General features: G+C 42.7%; 2 protein-coding genes across 2 annotated transcripts; one reads left to right on the forward strand and one right to left on the reverse strand.

Moving 5' to 3' along the window:
* Positions 1-1,339: 1,339 nt before the first annotated feature.
* LOC149833192 (uncharacterized) lies at positions 1,340-3,327 on the forward strand. The gene is made up of 2 exons (XM_090012740.1): positions 1,340-2,114; positions 2,910-3,327. Exons 1-2 carry the CDS (start codon positions 1,578-1,580, stop codon positions 3,216-3,218), a joined length of 846 nt encoding a protein of 281 aa, XP_089868866.1. The 5' UTR covers positions 1,340-1,577; the 3' UTR covers positions 3,219-3,327.
* A 294-nt stretch (positions 3,328-3,621) lies between these two features.
* On the reverse strand, positions 3,622-8,587 carry LOC149833193 (putative galactinol--sucrose galactosyltransferase 2). The gene is made up of 14 exons (XM_090014973.1): positions 8,354-8,587; positions 7,716-7,981; positions 7,525-7,615; positions 7,337-7,385; positions 7,150-7,241; positions 6,341-6,448; positions 6,063-6,182; positions 5,572-5,982; positions 5,308-5,449; positions 5,149-5,216; positions 4,917-5,051; positions 4,581-4,807; positions 4,390-4,478; positions 3,622-4,297 (listed from the first exon to the last, which is right to left on the reverse strand). Exons 1-14 carry the CDS (start codon positions 8,530-8,532, stop codon positions 4,004-4,006), a joined length of 2,271 nt encoding a protein of 756 aa, XP_089871099.1. The 5' UTR covers positions 8,533-8,587; the 3' UTR covers positions 3,622-4,003.
* Positions 8,588-12,103: the final 3,516 nt, after the last annotated feature.

Raw genomic sequence — 12,103 nt, forward strand, 5'->3', positions numbered from 1 at the left:
ACACATATATATATATATAGAGAGAGAGAGAGGTAAGAAAACTATTGATTATTTCATCTATATTTTAGTAAGTTGGTTATAACAATTTTGCAGTAGCATGTGTAGTATGATCTGCAGGTGGTCAAGAACGAAATTGGTCTTTAACCAAATAGAAATTGTCCACAAGGGCTCCATCTTGATTGGCCTAATGCTTTTAAGTTGAAAGAAGTTGAAGAGTTTGATATCTGTGGTGTGCATCTTTTGCAGCAAGGCCTTTGCCAAATGAAAAAATATCCCGAGCGTGTAGGGGGAAGTACTCGGGGAGTTTTACACTCACACTACGGACACCAACTCAGGTACATGGTTAATGCAACACCAACTTCATGTATGTGGTTTGTGGTGGTGGAGGCTGGTTGTGATGGTCTGATTGGTTGCTATTTGTGTGTGTGTGCGCGCGTGCATGTGCATGCGCAATTAACATTTTCATTTACATGAAGATAGTGACACATTTTCCGCCTTTGATGACTGAAATTTGAGCAATCTACAATCTAGATTACATTGTTCAACCGAGTCTTCAAAAACTGATGTGGTTAGGATTAACTTATACAGTGCTGGCATGTTGGTTTTGGTATAAATTTTGTTCTTGTAAGAAAATATCGACAAAAACCAAGGTGGTATCCCATGTGGTAAGCAGGGTCCTGTGCCAAGCTGAAGGCCCAGGTTCGAATCTCTCTGCCACATGCGGCTTAAGAGATATCTGGTAGGGGACTGCCTAACCCCAGTTTGCCTTTCAAACAAAAAAGAAAAGAAAATATCGACAAAATCCAATTTGAGATCCATATTCGGGTCAAATATCCTGTTCGAGATCCATATTCAGGGAAAAAATTGATATTCGGGAGAAAAATCCAATTTGAGATTCATATTTGGAGCAAAAATCTATATTCGGGGCAAAAATCCAATTCGAAATCCATATTCGGGGCAAAAATCTAATTTCAAATCCATACTCAGGGTAAAAATTCATAATTTTAGATATAATTTCATAATTGGATTTATATTCGAGTAAAAAACCATATTAAACTTCTTAAAACATGTAAAATGATGAACGGATCGAGTCATATAATCCAAAACAAAGTAATTCGACCCATTATAAATGACCGTTCAAGTTGTCCGCACATAGTCCTCAAACAATGGACATTTGAAACACAGCATCTAGCATCTGAGTACAGTCCAAACAAACGTTGAACTTGGAACAATTATTACAGAACGAACAAAACCAATGTTCTGTTTTATTTTTTTTTGTTCATTTCGTTCAACCCTAGACAAACCATCAAACATACCCTTAGAGGACAAAGGCTACCTTCATCCCCGCACTCATTTTGATTTTAACCTCCATCTCAGCTTCCACCCCGATTTCATGTTCTTCATTCCAGTCTAAACGGGGCGGGTTCCATTTCCTCCGATCCACTGCCGTCCCTACCTAATTTTCACAAAGTCAGGCCATGGATGGGAATTTTTTTTTTAAGAACTGGACCCACGCCATCTATCTAAAGTGCACCGCGGCCCAATTGGGAGGCTCATCCTCGTAGCAGTAGCGGCAAATGGCAGCCCTCTCGCCTCCGTCGGCCACCGCACCCTTCGCCAACAGAACCGCCGCCACACTCATCCCTTCTCCGGTCGAGCCGCTAAGCACCAAGAAGCATGAGAAGCCTCTCCGGGCGAGGCCCATCTCCGTCAGAAACCTCGCCGGGGAGATCAATCGCCTCGTCCTCTCCGGCGAGGGCCGGACCAAGCTCAACGCCGGGCCCGACCGGGAATTCTACGCCTACCCGCGGCTCGTGACGCACGTGGACGACTTGTTCATCACGTCGCTGACGCAGACGTACAGGGAGAGGATCCCGCCGGCCTCGGAGGTCTTGGACCTGATGAGCTCGTGGGTGAGCCACCTGCCCCGGGAGGTCGCCTACAAGACGGTGGTGGGCCACGGCCTCAACGCTCAGGAGCTCGCCAGGAACCCTCAGCTCGATCGCTTCTTCGTGAAGGACCTCAACCAGGACCAGCGGTTCGAACTGGGGACCTGCAGCCTCGACGCCGTTCTCTGCGCCGTCAGCGTCCAGTACCTTCAGCAGCCTGAGAAGGTAACCAGCCCAAGATGTGGTTGTGGTGTGACTTAGGTTACGAGTACGACCATAGTTAGGTCTGGTAAACAAAGCTGAATGAGCCGAGCTTGAAGTGCTCAAGCTCGGCTTATTCTTGTTGTGAGCCAAGCCAAGTTGGAGCTTAGAATGAGCCTGAGTTAAACGAGCTCAGATCAACTTGGCTTGATTGTGGAGAAAAAGTACATTGGTTTAGAGTTGAAACAAATAGGATAACAAACAAATACATGTAAACTATATTTAAAGCGAGCTTATACATGTCGAGCTGAGCCCAGTACCTATTGTTCATATTTAGCTTGCCGAGCCTATTTTACGACTTTGAACGAGCTCTTTACCAACCGAACTTGACCTGAGCCACGAGCGGCTCTGCTTATTTCCCAGCCCTAGCCACAGTTGCCAGGAAAAGCAATAGATGAAGTGGAAGCGGGGAAGCGAGTGTTAAAAGGTAATAGGAAGCGGGAAGGAGAATACGGCGAGAAAAGATATCGGATCAACATCCTGTAAAAAAAATTGTTATTTTTTTAATATGAAAAAACGTAGATAGTGAAGAGGAATGTTAACCAAGCATGAAATAATCTATTTGAACTTCTCACGAGGTGTTTCCTGCTACCAAAGCGCGGTTTTGGGGAAACAAGCTTCCCAATGTAGCAAGAAGCTCCTGGTAACTATGGTTAGGACTTGCTAGGCCTGAGTTAAGCATGACGTTGGTCATGCAATAACTTGGGTCCAAAGCCAATATTTGCTTCATTCGTTCTTTTGAATTGGGCAACTTGGCAGGTATTTGCAGAAGTGTTTAGAATTCTGAGGCCAGGAGGGGTGTTCATAGTGAGCTTCAGCAACAGGCTGTTCTATGAGAAGGCAATCACTGCATGGAGAGATGCAAGCGACTATGGCCGGATCCAGTTGGTTGTACAATACTTTCAATGTGTATCTGGATTTACACAGCCAGAGGTGCTGAGGAGCAAGCCCCAGCGGCAGGATGATTCTTCTCCCTCGAGTTGGATCAAGAGGTTGGTGGTTAGACTCAATTCTGACCCCTTCTATGCTGTCATCTCTTACAAAAATTTCCGACCCATTATAGACTAAACTTAGTTTTCCCTCAATCACCTGTAGATCCCCCTCATTTCTCTCATTTAAGAGGAACTGAGTTGCTTTCAAGGATGTAAACAATAAATGAAGGCTCTCTTGCATTCTTGATAATGATTCGACTCTCTCTCTCTCTCTCTCTCTCTCTCTCTCTATATATATATATATATATATATATATATATATAGTGTGTGTGTGTGTGTGTGTTTTGAGACTAACTGAGTTGTTTTTTAAACATTAATGTCCCAAATACATTAGCCTCCTTTTAGTGTACTCTTCTCTATTTGTTTATGTCACATTACCAATGCCAAAAGTTTCCCAGAAATTCCTTGGTCAAAACAAACAGCAAGACATACAAACAATGATTGGATCCAAATCTCCAAGGGAAAACTAGGTTCTCAAATTACACGACTGAAAAATTGGATAATAAAAATGAAGATGATGATGACATGAATGTATTACAAACTGAGATTTCTCCTTGAGTACAGAGGGGATAGAATTAGCAAAAATGAATACATTTCACTTGCCTCATCTACCAGTCAATAGTAAGGTTGACAATTCTTTCACAAGTAGATCAGAGACTAGACCCACATAACACAGGTACATTCAGAATCCGCAAAACTTCTGTATTATTTTCACTAAGCGTGGATGCTACAAGATTTCCTCTGGCAATTGTATTTATCTTGCTTTGATAAAAAATTGAAATAATTTTGCTTTACTAGAAACAATTAAAAGAACTGAGGGTCACAAGTTGAAACTCATCTTCCGGGTGTTCTCAATTAACCTCATTGGAAGATGGAAATCTTTCTTAAGCCGGTTCCATTTTGAGGTTCATGAGAAAGCTTGATTATCAACAGCCCATTCATAGCGTCATAATCAAAATCCACCTCTTCTGTGTCCACGGTGCAACGCTTAGGTTTTATGCTGGAATAAGCACCAAAACGACCGCAGCCACGCGCTTTGATCCTTATCACAAGTCCAGAAGGATCATTGACATGGTTCAGGTCTTCAATTGCACCTCCAGAATTGTACATATCAATTAGTCCAAGTGGTGCAAACTGGATACCATGACAAAAAACCTGCAGATAGCATAATATTATTGTTTTAGGCTATGAGGATATTACAGCATCTCAGCAGAGAAAATGATTGAAGGAAGAAATGATAAAATTACCCTGATTGGAGATATCGTAAATATTTCACATTGCCGAACTCCTAAGGAGACATCAATCCATCCTGATCTTCGCAATCTAGAAAGTGAACCTGCGGAATATGATACAAAGAAATCTTTTAATAAACAAGTGCTTGAAAGGGAGAAGATAGATGAATAGGAAGCCTAATTTGGAGCTCTGCAATCTTCATTACCTGAATTAAAAGCGAAGACTGCACAGTCTCCTGTCCAATCTTCACCAGCAACTTCTTCAAGATACTCAATATTTGAGGGACTGACATGGCCTGAAATAAATGTAGATTGAGGAACTGTGCCGGACTCATAGTGCACCTTTTCTAGTCCGGGCCAGATTCCTGCTCCTTGGCAATTGAATGCACCTAAAACTCCACTGAACTTGTTCAAGTTCCAAATCTTCAGCAGGCTATGAACATGGCATTAACATGGCGGTCAATAAGTGCACTGAAAATCTGTTGTATGATAGCATGTCTTAAATAAAAATACTTAACATCCATTTGCATATATGAGACTACCTTTTGCCATCCATGACTGAGTCATTGAACAGACAGTCTCTTGTTGGTCGTCCTGGATATTTTGCTCTCAGCACTGACCCATCAGGAAGTACCAACTTCTTAAGGATTTTGAAGTCGTGCTGCCCAGGCTTGTCACTAGATAAACAAAAGAAAGTGTGAGTAAGAGAGGAAAGATGAATTTTCTTTTGCTACATTTAGTAAATTTTTGGATAGATAAGAGTTCTTTGTTTACCTAACATATACTCCACAACCACCCAAAGCTCTGGCTGCACCATGAAATTGAGCTGTAGCATGGTTACTCTGAAACAAAACAGCAGCATCAGACAATTCAATCGTAAGGTACATTATGAAAATATTGGGAAGGCAATTGTCTTGCAGAGAAAAGACATACATGGAACATATCCCAGTCTGGGACTACAATCTCTCCGAGAAGAATACTATTAAATGCAACAGAAGCAATGTGGAGAGTTTGTATAGTTGGTTCTCGTGGCATGAAATCTTCTGATGCCCTGGCAACTGCACTCTTCTTTGAACTACAGAAATGTTTCATATGTTAGTATTTCTATGTAACAATTTCTTTTTCAGAACAAGGTACCTAGTATTATGATGAAATTACTCAAAAAAGGAAAAAGAAAAGATTGGTTTGTCAACTAACTTGTAGATGCAGTCCGTGGCATGGCTCATGCAGCATATCAGGTTGTTTTCTTTAAAGTTTCTTGCTACTGATTCCTCCAAAGCTCTTTGGTACGTCCTCATAAGTGATACACGCCCTCCACAACCTGCTCCAAGTGTCTCTATTAAGTTTTGCACATCAACCTTTACTCCATCTACTCCTTGACTTGAAAGATAGTTATGAAGGTCATTGTAGAAATCATAGATCTTCTCTGGATCAATGACACCAACTCCGTACTTCTGCAAGGCATCCATGGCTACATCCCTTAGATTTTCTATATATCCAGGAGATGGTACAGGAAATACCATCTTAGGATTGTATTTTTTCATGGCAGAAGAAGTTGGAAGAACTCCTCCCCAGTAGCCAGCCAAGGCATGCCACATGTACACATACCTATATCATACATAAAACAAGTTAATTCACATGATTTCTTACTAATCACCATTGGATAGACACAAATCCAGTTTGCTTACTTCAGCCCATATGTTTCTTTGATATAACACATGAAATCTTTAAGATTCTTGCAGGCATTGTCTGTGCCAAAACTCTGGAATTTCTGATTTTCCTTTATGTCAACTAGTCTAGCTGCAAATCTGTGAGAAATTTCTGGTTAGATCTAGTATCGGATCATTGTATTCTTGAAAGCAGAATGATATTCAAAACACATGCTTCAGGAAAAATAATAGAATACCAGAATAAACCATTGAAGACTATCTGAAATATAACATGAAGAAAGGTCCGTAGGACTTACTGTGCTCCTTCTCTCAGTTCCTCTCTCTCTTTCTGGTATTCATTTATTGTATCTTGCCATCCATCATCAATGATAAGGAACCTAGCTGGCGTACCTCCCGTGGACAAACTTACAAAGCAGAAAATGAAAAGTAGGCAAGTGAGATGAATGCATAGATCCATATATTGCTGTTGGATCTAGTAACTTGATAAAAGTTTTAAACAATTGTTGTTTCAGTAAGAAAAAAAGTGGTGAAATAAACTGTTATTTGTGGCCAGATGATTTGGAATAAAAATATCAGTTCAGAAAATGGCAACGAGTATTAAAGCGATTTTGGTTACTCGCAGCCTTGTGTCACATGGATCTCTATGTTCCAACCTGCATATAGATGGTACAAGTGGGGTAGAAAATGTTCGGCTAAGCAGCAAGGCCACTAAAAGTTTGCAATTGGAAAACTGCCATCAAGGACGTTTAGGCTATTGATATTTCTTCTATTCCACCGAATTTTTATCATGCCCAATCATCATCAAGCAATGTTATTCGCTTGGAGGACATAAACTTACTATGAAGTTAGATTTGGAAATAGTCATTGAGTTTTCAGCTAAAAGTAAATGTTGAAATAGGGGAGGCCTTGTTCTCTAATCCCTTAGCTTTAGAAAACAGATCATTCAAGCATGTTATTGCCATTAAAGGAATTCAATTTTCAACTGGTGATGAGAATCCTATGCATCCATTCATAGATTAGCAGTACTTGAAGACACACATGACTTTCTTCAACAAATGTCAGCAACAAGAAAGAAAGAAAAGTTTCAGAAGTCTAGAACTGATACCTTTTTAAGCCTTCTTTGATCCCTTGAGGATCAACACCAGTATAGAATGCATCCCAAGTGCACCAACCAAATAAATCCAGGCTAGCAGGAATCTGCATCAACCAAACCACAAGAAAGCATTTATAAGCAAATAAATCCCTTACAAGAGACCCCATGAAACAATCTGGTCAGTATAATCTATATTTGCCTGTTTACTCTCAATGTGACTGAATGTCCCTTTATGTTTAGCCAGCATCCTAGTAGAGTAAACAAGAGAAAGTAAATTTCATAAGGATTTTAAGCTATTAAAAGGCTCTTCCCAAACGAAACAGAGGAATCGCTTAAACACACACGCACAGCAAACAAACAGTGAAAAAGTGGGAAAAAGAAACACACTTGATAGATTCCTTCATGAGCTCAAATGGGTGGTCCCCTGAATTGATAAAAACAGCTTCAAGAGATTGTTTGGTTTTGACATCAGGATCGCCTGAAACTCAGAAAACCACCTCACGCCGTTAGTCAAACTGACAGAACATGAAATGTAAGAGTTGCACTAGAACCGAAACTGAGATTCAAAGAATACCAACCACTCTCGACGCAGAACTGGATCTCATTGTCAGAGTTGCCCTGTAAACTGCTTCTGAAGTCACCATCCAATACAGGCAGCAATAATATGTAGAATGTCTTCTCTTCAGCACCAACATCTTCAATATTTTCATCATGAAAGGCACATTCTTCTATTGCTTCTATCAACATCATCTGGGTCTCCACTGGCACATCACCCCCACACTTCCCTGTTCTGGGAATCATCCACCATAACTTGAATCTGAATAAACACATTAACCTGTATCCCCTGCACCATCAAATCCGTTCCCCACAAGATAATATTATTACCAAAAACGAAAAAAACAACGCTGCCAGGACAAGGCAGAGCCAGTGCGTGCGGCTAGGTCTCTGATCCTGGGTGATTTATCCGTGTAAATATAATATATATACATATATATGCTTTTTATTTTTATATTTTAAAAACCTTTTGAATTGTTTTTGCAAGAAAAATACTATAAATTTACTATCGTTTTTTCAAAATCTTGAACTTTCCATGTTGTTTCGGGAAGAACTTAAAAAAAAAAAAAACTCCAAAAGAAAAGTTTGCTGGAGAAATTGCCGAGAACGATATGGTGACTATGATTCTTCAGGAATAGAAAAAGAGATGGAGAGACTGTACTCGAGGACGCCGAGTGAAAAGACATGGCGGGAGTCGGCGGCTTGAGAGGTGGCGCCGAGGAAAGCAGAAGAACGAGCAAGGGGAAAGACGGCGACGTTCTCCGGTACGTTGGTGAGAATGGGCTTCCCACGGACGGTCAGGATGCGGTTACGAATAGAGGGAACGGCTGTGATGGTCATTTTCTTGATAACTGAATCAACGGAGGAGGCAAAGAGGCTTCTCTCCGAACTCTGAATCGTTAATAGGGAGGACCTATCCTGGTATTTCTACTGAATGACACGTCAGATCCAACGAGGAGTTTTGTTTTTTTAAGAAACAACGAGGACTTATCCTGAATCTGCCTTCGTTCCCAAATTACCCCCAGTTCTTGTCAGAAACTACATGACCACCCCTTTCCTCCCATTCTACTGGGGTCAAGATCCAAATGGATCTGATGAAGTAACGTCTGGATCCAGATTCACTTGATCAGGCCTTGTCTTTTAGATTTAAAATACATTTCTGGAGTAGTAGAAGATGGATACTATGGATCGACCCATCATTCATCTTGAGGATAACCCCAAAGAGAAACCAGTCTATTCTAAGAATGGTAGCGTTGTAATTCCAAAAAAACCCTTTGGGTTTTTGAGCGTAAGCAATTACGTCATCCAGGACTTTTTTGACACAATGCGTGGGATTCAAGGGCGGCGTCTCGATAGCTGTCACACAAATCCATCTGATTAGACTCTGACGTTTGCACCGCCTGACACGTAAAAAAAATCGTGGGACTCATCTAAGATTTAAAAAAAAAAGCCGTTCATCGCGCAGATGAACGGTAACACCTGATCCTCTCATTTAAAAACCATGGATCTCGGGAGGGAAGCATGGGGGATCCAGATCCAACAGCCAGCTTGCGACGCATTGAATGTTTGGTGGGACCCAAACAGAGTCACGGGCTCCAGCTTCCTTGATTCCAGACAACCGCAAAATTGTGACGTTTGGAAGCAGTTCGGTTCGCCGACCCCAATTGTTTTGGGATGAAGGCTTAGTTGTTGTTGTTGTTGTTGGAAGCAGTTCGGTGGAGAGTTGGACCTTGTTATAAGGTCCAAACTTTTAGACCCGATCCAACCGCGTGAACCCAACCGACACCATGACGAATGGATCTTCGTAGAAGGGTCATCTGAGTCAGCCCAGTTTAAGCGAGCAACGGAGGTAGAGGGTCTAGCATAGGGGTGGCAATCGGGTCGGGTTGGCGGGTCGTGTCGGCGGGTTGGCGGGTCAGCATACCTCAACACGAACCCAACATGTTTATTAAATGGGTCGGCTGTGGCAAATACAAACCCGACCCATTTATTAAACGGGTAACCCGACACGACACACTTAACCCGTTTAATAAACATGTCGGATCGGGTAAACGGGTTGGCAGGCGGGTTGGCGGGTCAGGTAAATGGGTTGGCGGGCGGGTCGGGTAAACGGGTTGGCGGGCAGGTTGGAGGGTCGGGTTCGGGTAAACGGGTTGGCAGGCGGGTTGGGGTCGGGTAAACGGGTTGGCGGGTCGGGTTGGGTAAACAGGTTGACCCGCCCGCCTAACCCGTTTATTAAACGGGTCAGACGGGTTGGCGGGGGTTGGCATACCCCTAACACGAACCCGACCCATTTAATAAACGGGTTAGGCGGGTCGACCCGTTTACGACAGGAACCCGTTTACGCTGAACCCAAACTTGGCTAAGAAGCGGGTTGGCGGGTCATGTCAGATTTTGCCACCCCTAGTCTAGCATACATTTAGCTTGTTAGCCGGGTTAAGTGAGCCCGGTTCGATAAGACCACCTAGTTGTGAAAAAGTTGGATCAGGTCTAGGGATGGCAGTGGACCGAGGGAAAGCGGGCCCCCACCTTGCCTCGCCCCGTTTGGACCGGGGATGAAGGGTATGAAACGGGGATGAAGGCAGGGATGAAGGCAGGGATGAAGGTTAAAATCCATCCCCGTTCGGGGATGGACTTACACTTTTCCCCCCCTTGCCCCGCCCCGCCTCATCCCCGTTTAAACGCGGATGAAGGTGGGGGTCGAGGTTAAAATCCATCCCGGTGCGGGGATGGAGGTTCTAATCTTGAGACGGGGTGGGGGTGGAGACCTTGTCCCCCACCTCGGTCCATTGCCATCCCTAATCAGGTCCAACCTGGTGGGTGAAGTCCATGGCTTGTCAAGGAATTCACTTCTAAAGGAACCGTGTATCAATTTGTTTCCGGCACATAGACTCGGGCCCATGGTTTTAGTTGGGGTGGTACCAAGCTTTGTAGTCCAGATCCAAGGGCTGGTCAAAGAGGGTGTGACCTTGTGGGGTCAGGGTAATGTGTTTGGTCCAACTCTAGAAGGAGGTCATTTCTGGTTTGATTTGGTGGGTCCCACAAAACGTGTGTCTAAAATAGCTGACAGTTCGGGTTTGTGGCAGGAATGCAACCCGAAACCGAACTTGAATGTCTGGGTATGGCGTAGGGATGCCAATGAATAGGATTTTATCTGACATCCAACCGAGTTTGATTCTGTTTAGTTGCATTTGGTATGGCGTAAGGTCCGAACTTATAGACCCGACCCGATCACGTGAACCACCACCATGTCGAATGGATCTTGGGTTGGCCAGTTTGAGAGAGTAATGGAGGTCAAGGGTCTAGCATACGTTTAGCTTGGGGGGCGGGTCAAGTGAGCCCGGTTAGATAAGACTGGCTAGTTGTGAAAAAATGGATCGGGTCCGACTCAGTGGGTGAAGTCCATGGCTTGTCAACGAACTCACTTCTAAAGGAACTGTGTATCAATTTGTTTCCGGCCCATGGTTTTAGTTCGTGTGGTACCAAGTTTTGTACCCCAAACCCAAGGACTGGTCATGGAGGCTGACCTTGTGGCGTCAGGGTCATGTGTTTGGTCCAACTCTAGAAGGAGGTCCATTTCTTCAGGTTTGATTTGGTGGGTCCCACAAAACGTTGGTCTAAAATAGCTGCCAGTTCGGATTTGTGGCAGGTATGCAACCCGAACCGAACTTGAATGTCTGGGTATGGCGTAGGGATGCCAATGAATCGGATTTTATCGGATATCCTACCTAGTTTGATTCTGTTTAGTTGCATTTTCGTAAGCCAAAGCTATATCCGATTATAATCAGATGCAGATATGGTATTGATTTTTGGATACTGAATCTGAAAAATATTCCAATTTGATGGATATCCAAATCTGTTATATATGTAAAAAACAGATCTGCAGCTTTTTACCATCCGAATATGAATCTTAATTTGAATCCGTTTAGCCAACATCTGATTAGTCAGATATTGGCCACGTCCGAACCTAATCCGAACTGTTTACATCCCACATACTAAATGTGCAGATTCGAATATCTTCTGTGGGTTAAACCGTATCCAACCCAAGTAGCATGTAGTTCAGGTTTGAACCAAGACTTTTTCTGGATGCTCCCAACCCAGCAGATCCCAAATAATTTGTACTCAATTTTAAGTAAAAATATAGATCATAAATATTTATTAATTACATATACAGGTCGAGTTTGGGTGTCCATTTTCTCAAACTCATGTGATCCAAATCCAAATCCAAATCCAAATCCAAATCCAAATCTAAATCCAAATGTTTTGTATTTGGGTGAATTCAAGTGCACCATGATGTCTGGGATACACAACTCTTTCAAACACTTTTTGAAAGGATGTAGCAATTCAATTTGTGTACGGTAAGTTGGGAACTTTTTTTTTTGAGATAATAAAAGGGCAAAACTCCCCTCCA

The sequence above is a fragment of the Nuphar pumila genome, chromosome 7 (assembly GCF_984573655.1).
Source record: "Nuphar pumila chromosome 7, dmNupPumi1.hap1.1, whole genome shotgun sequence".
In the NCBI taxonomy this organism is placed as follows: Eukaryota; Viridiplantae; Streptophyta; class Magnoliopsida; order Nymphaeales; family Nymphaeaceae; genus Nuphar; species Nuphar pumila.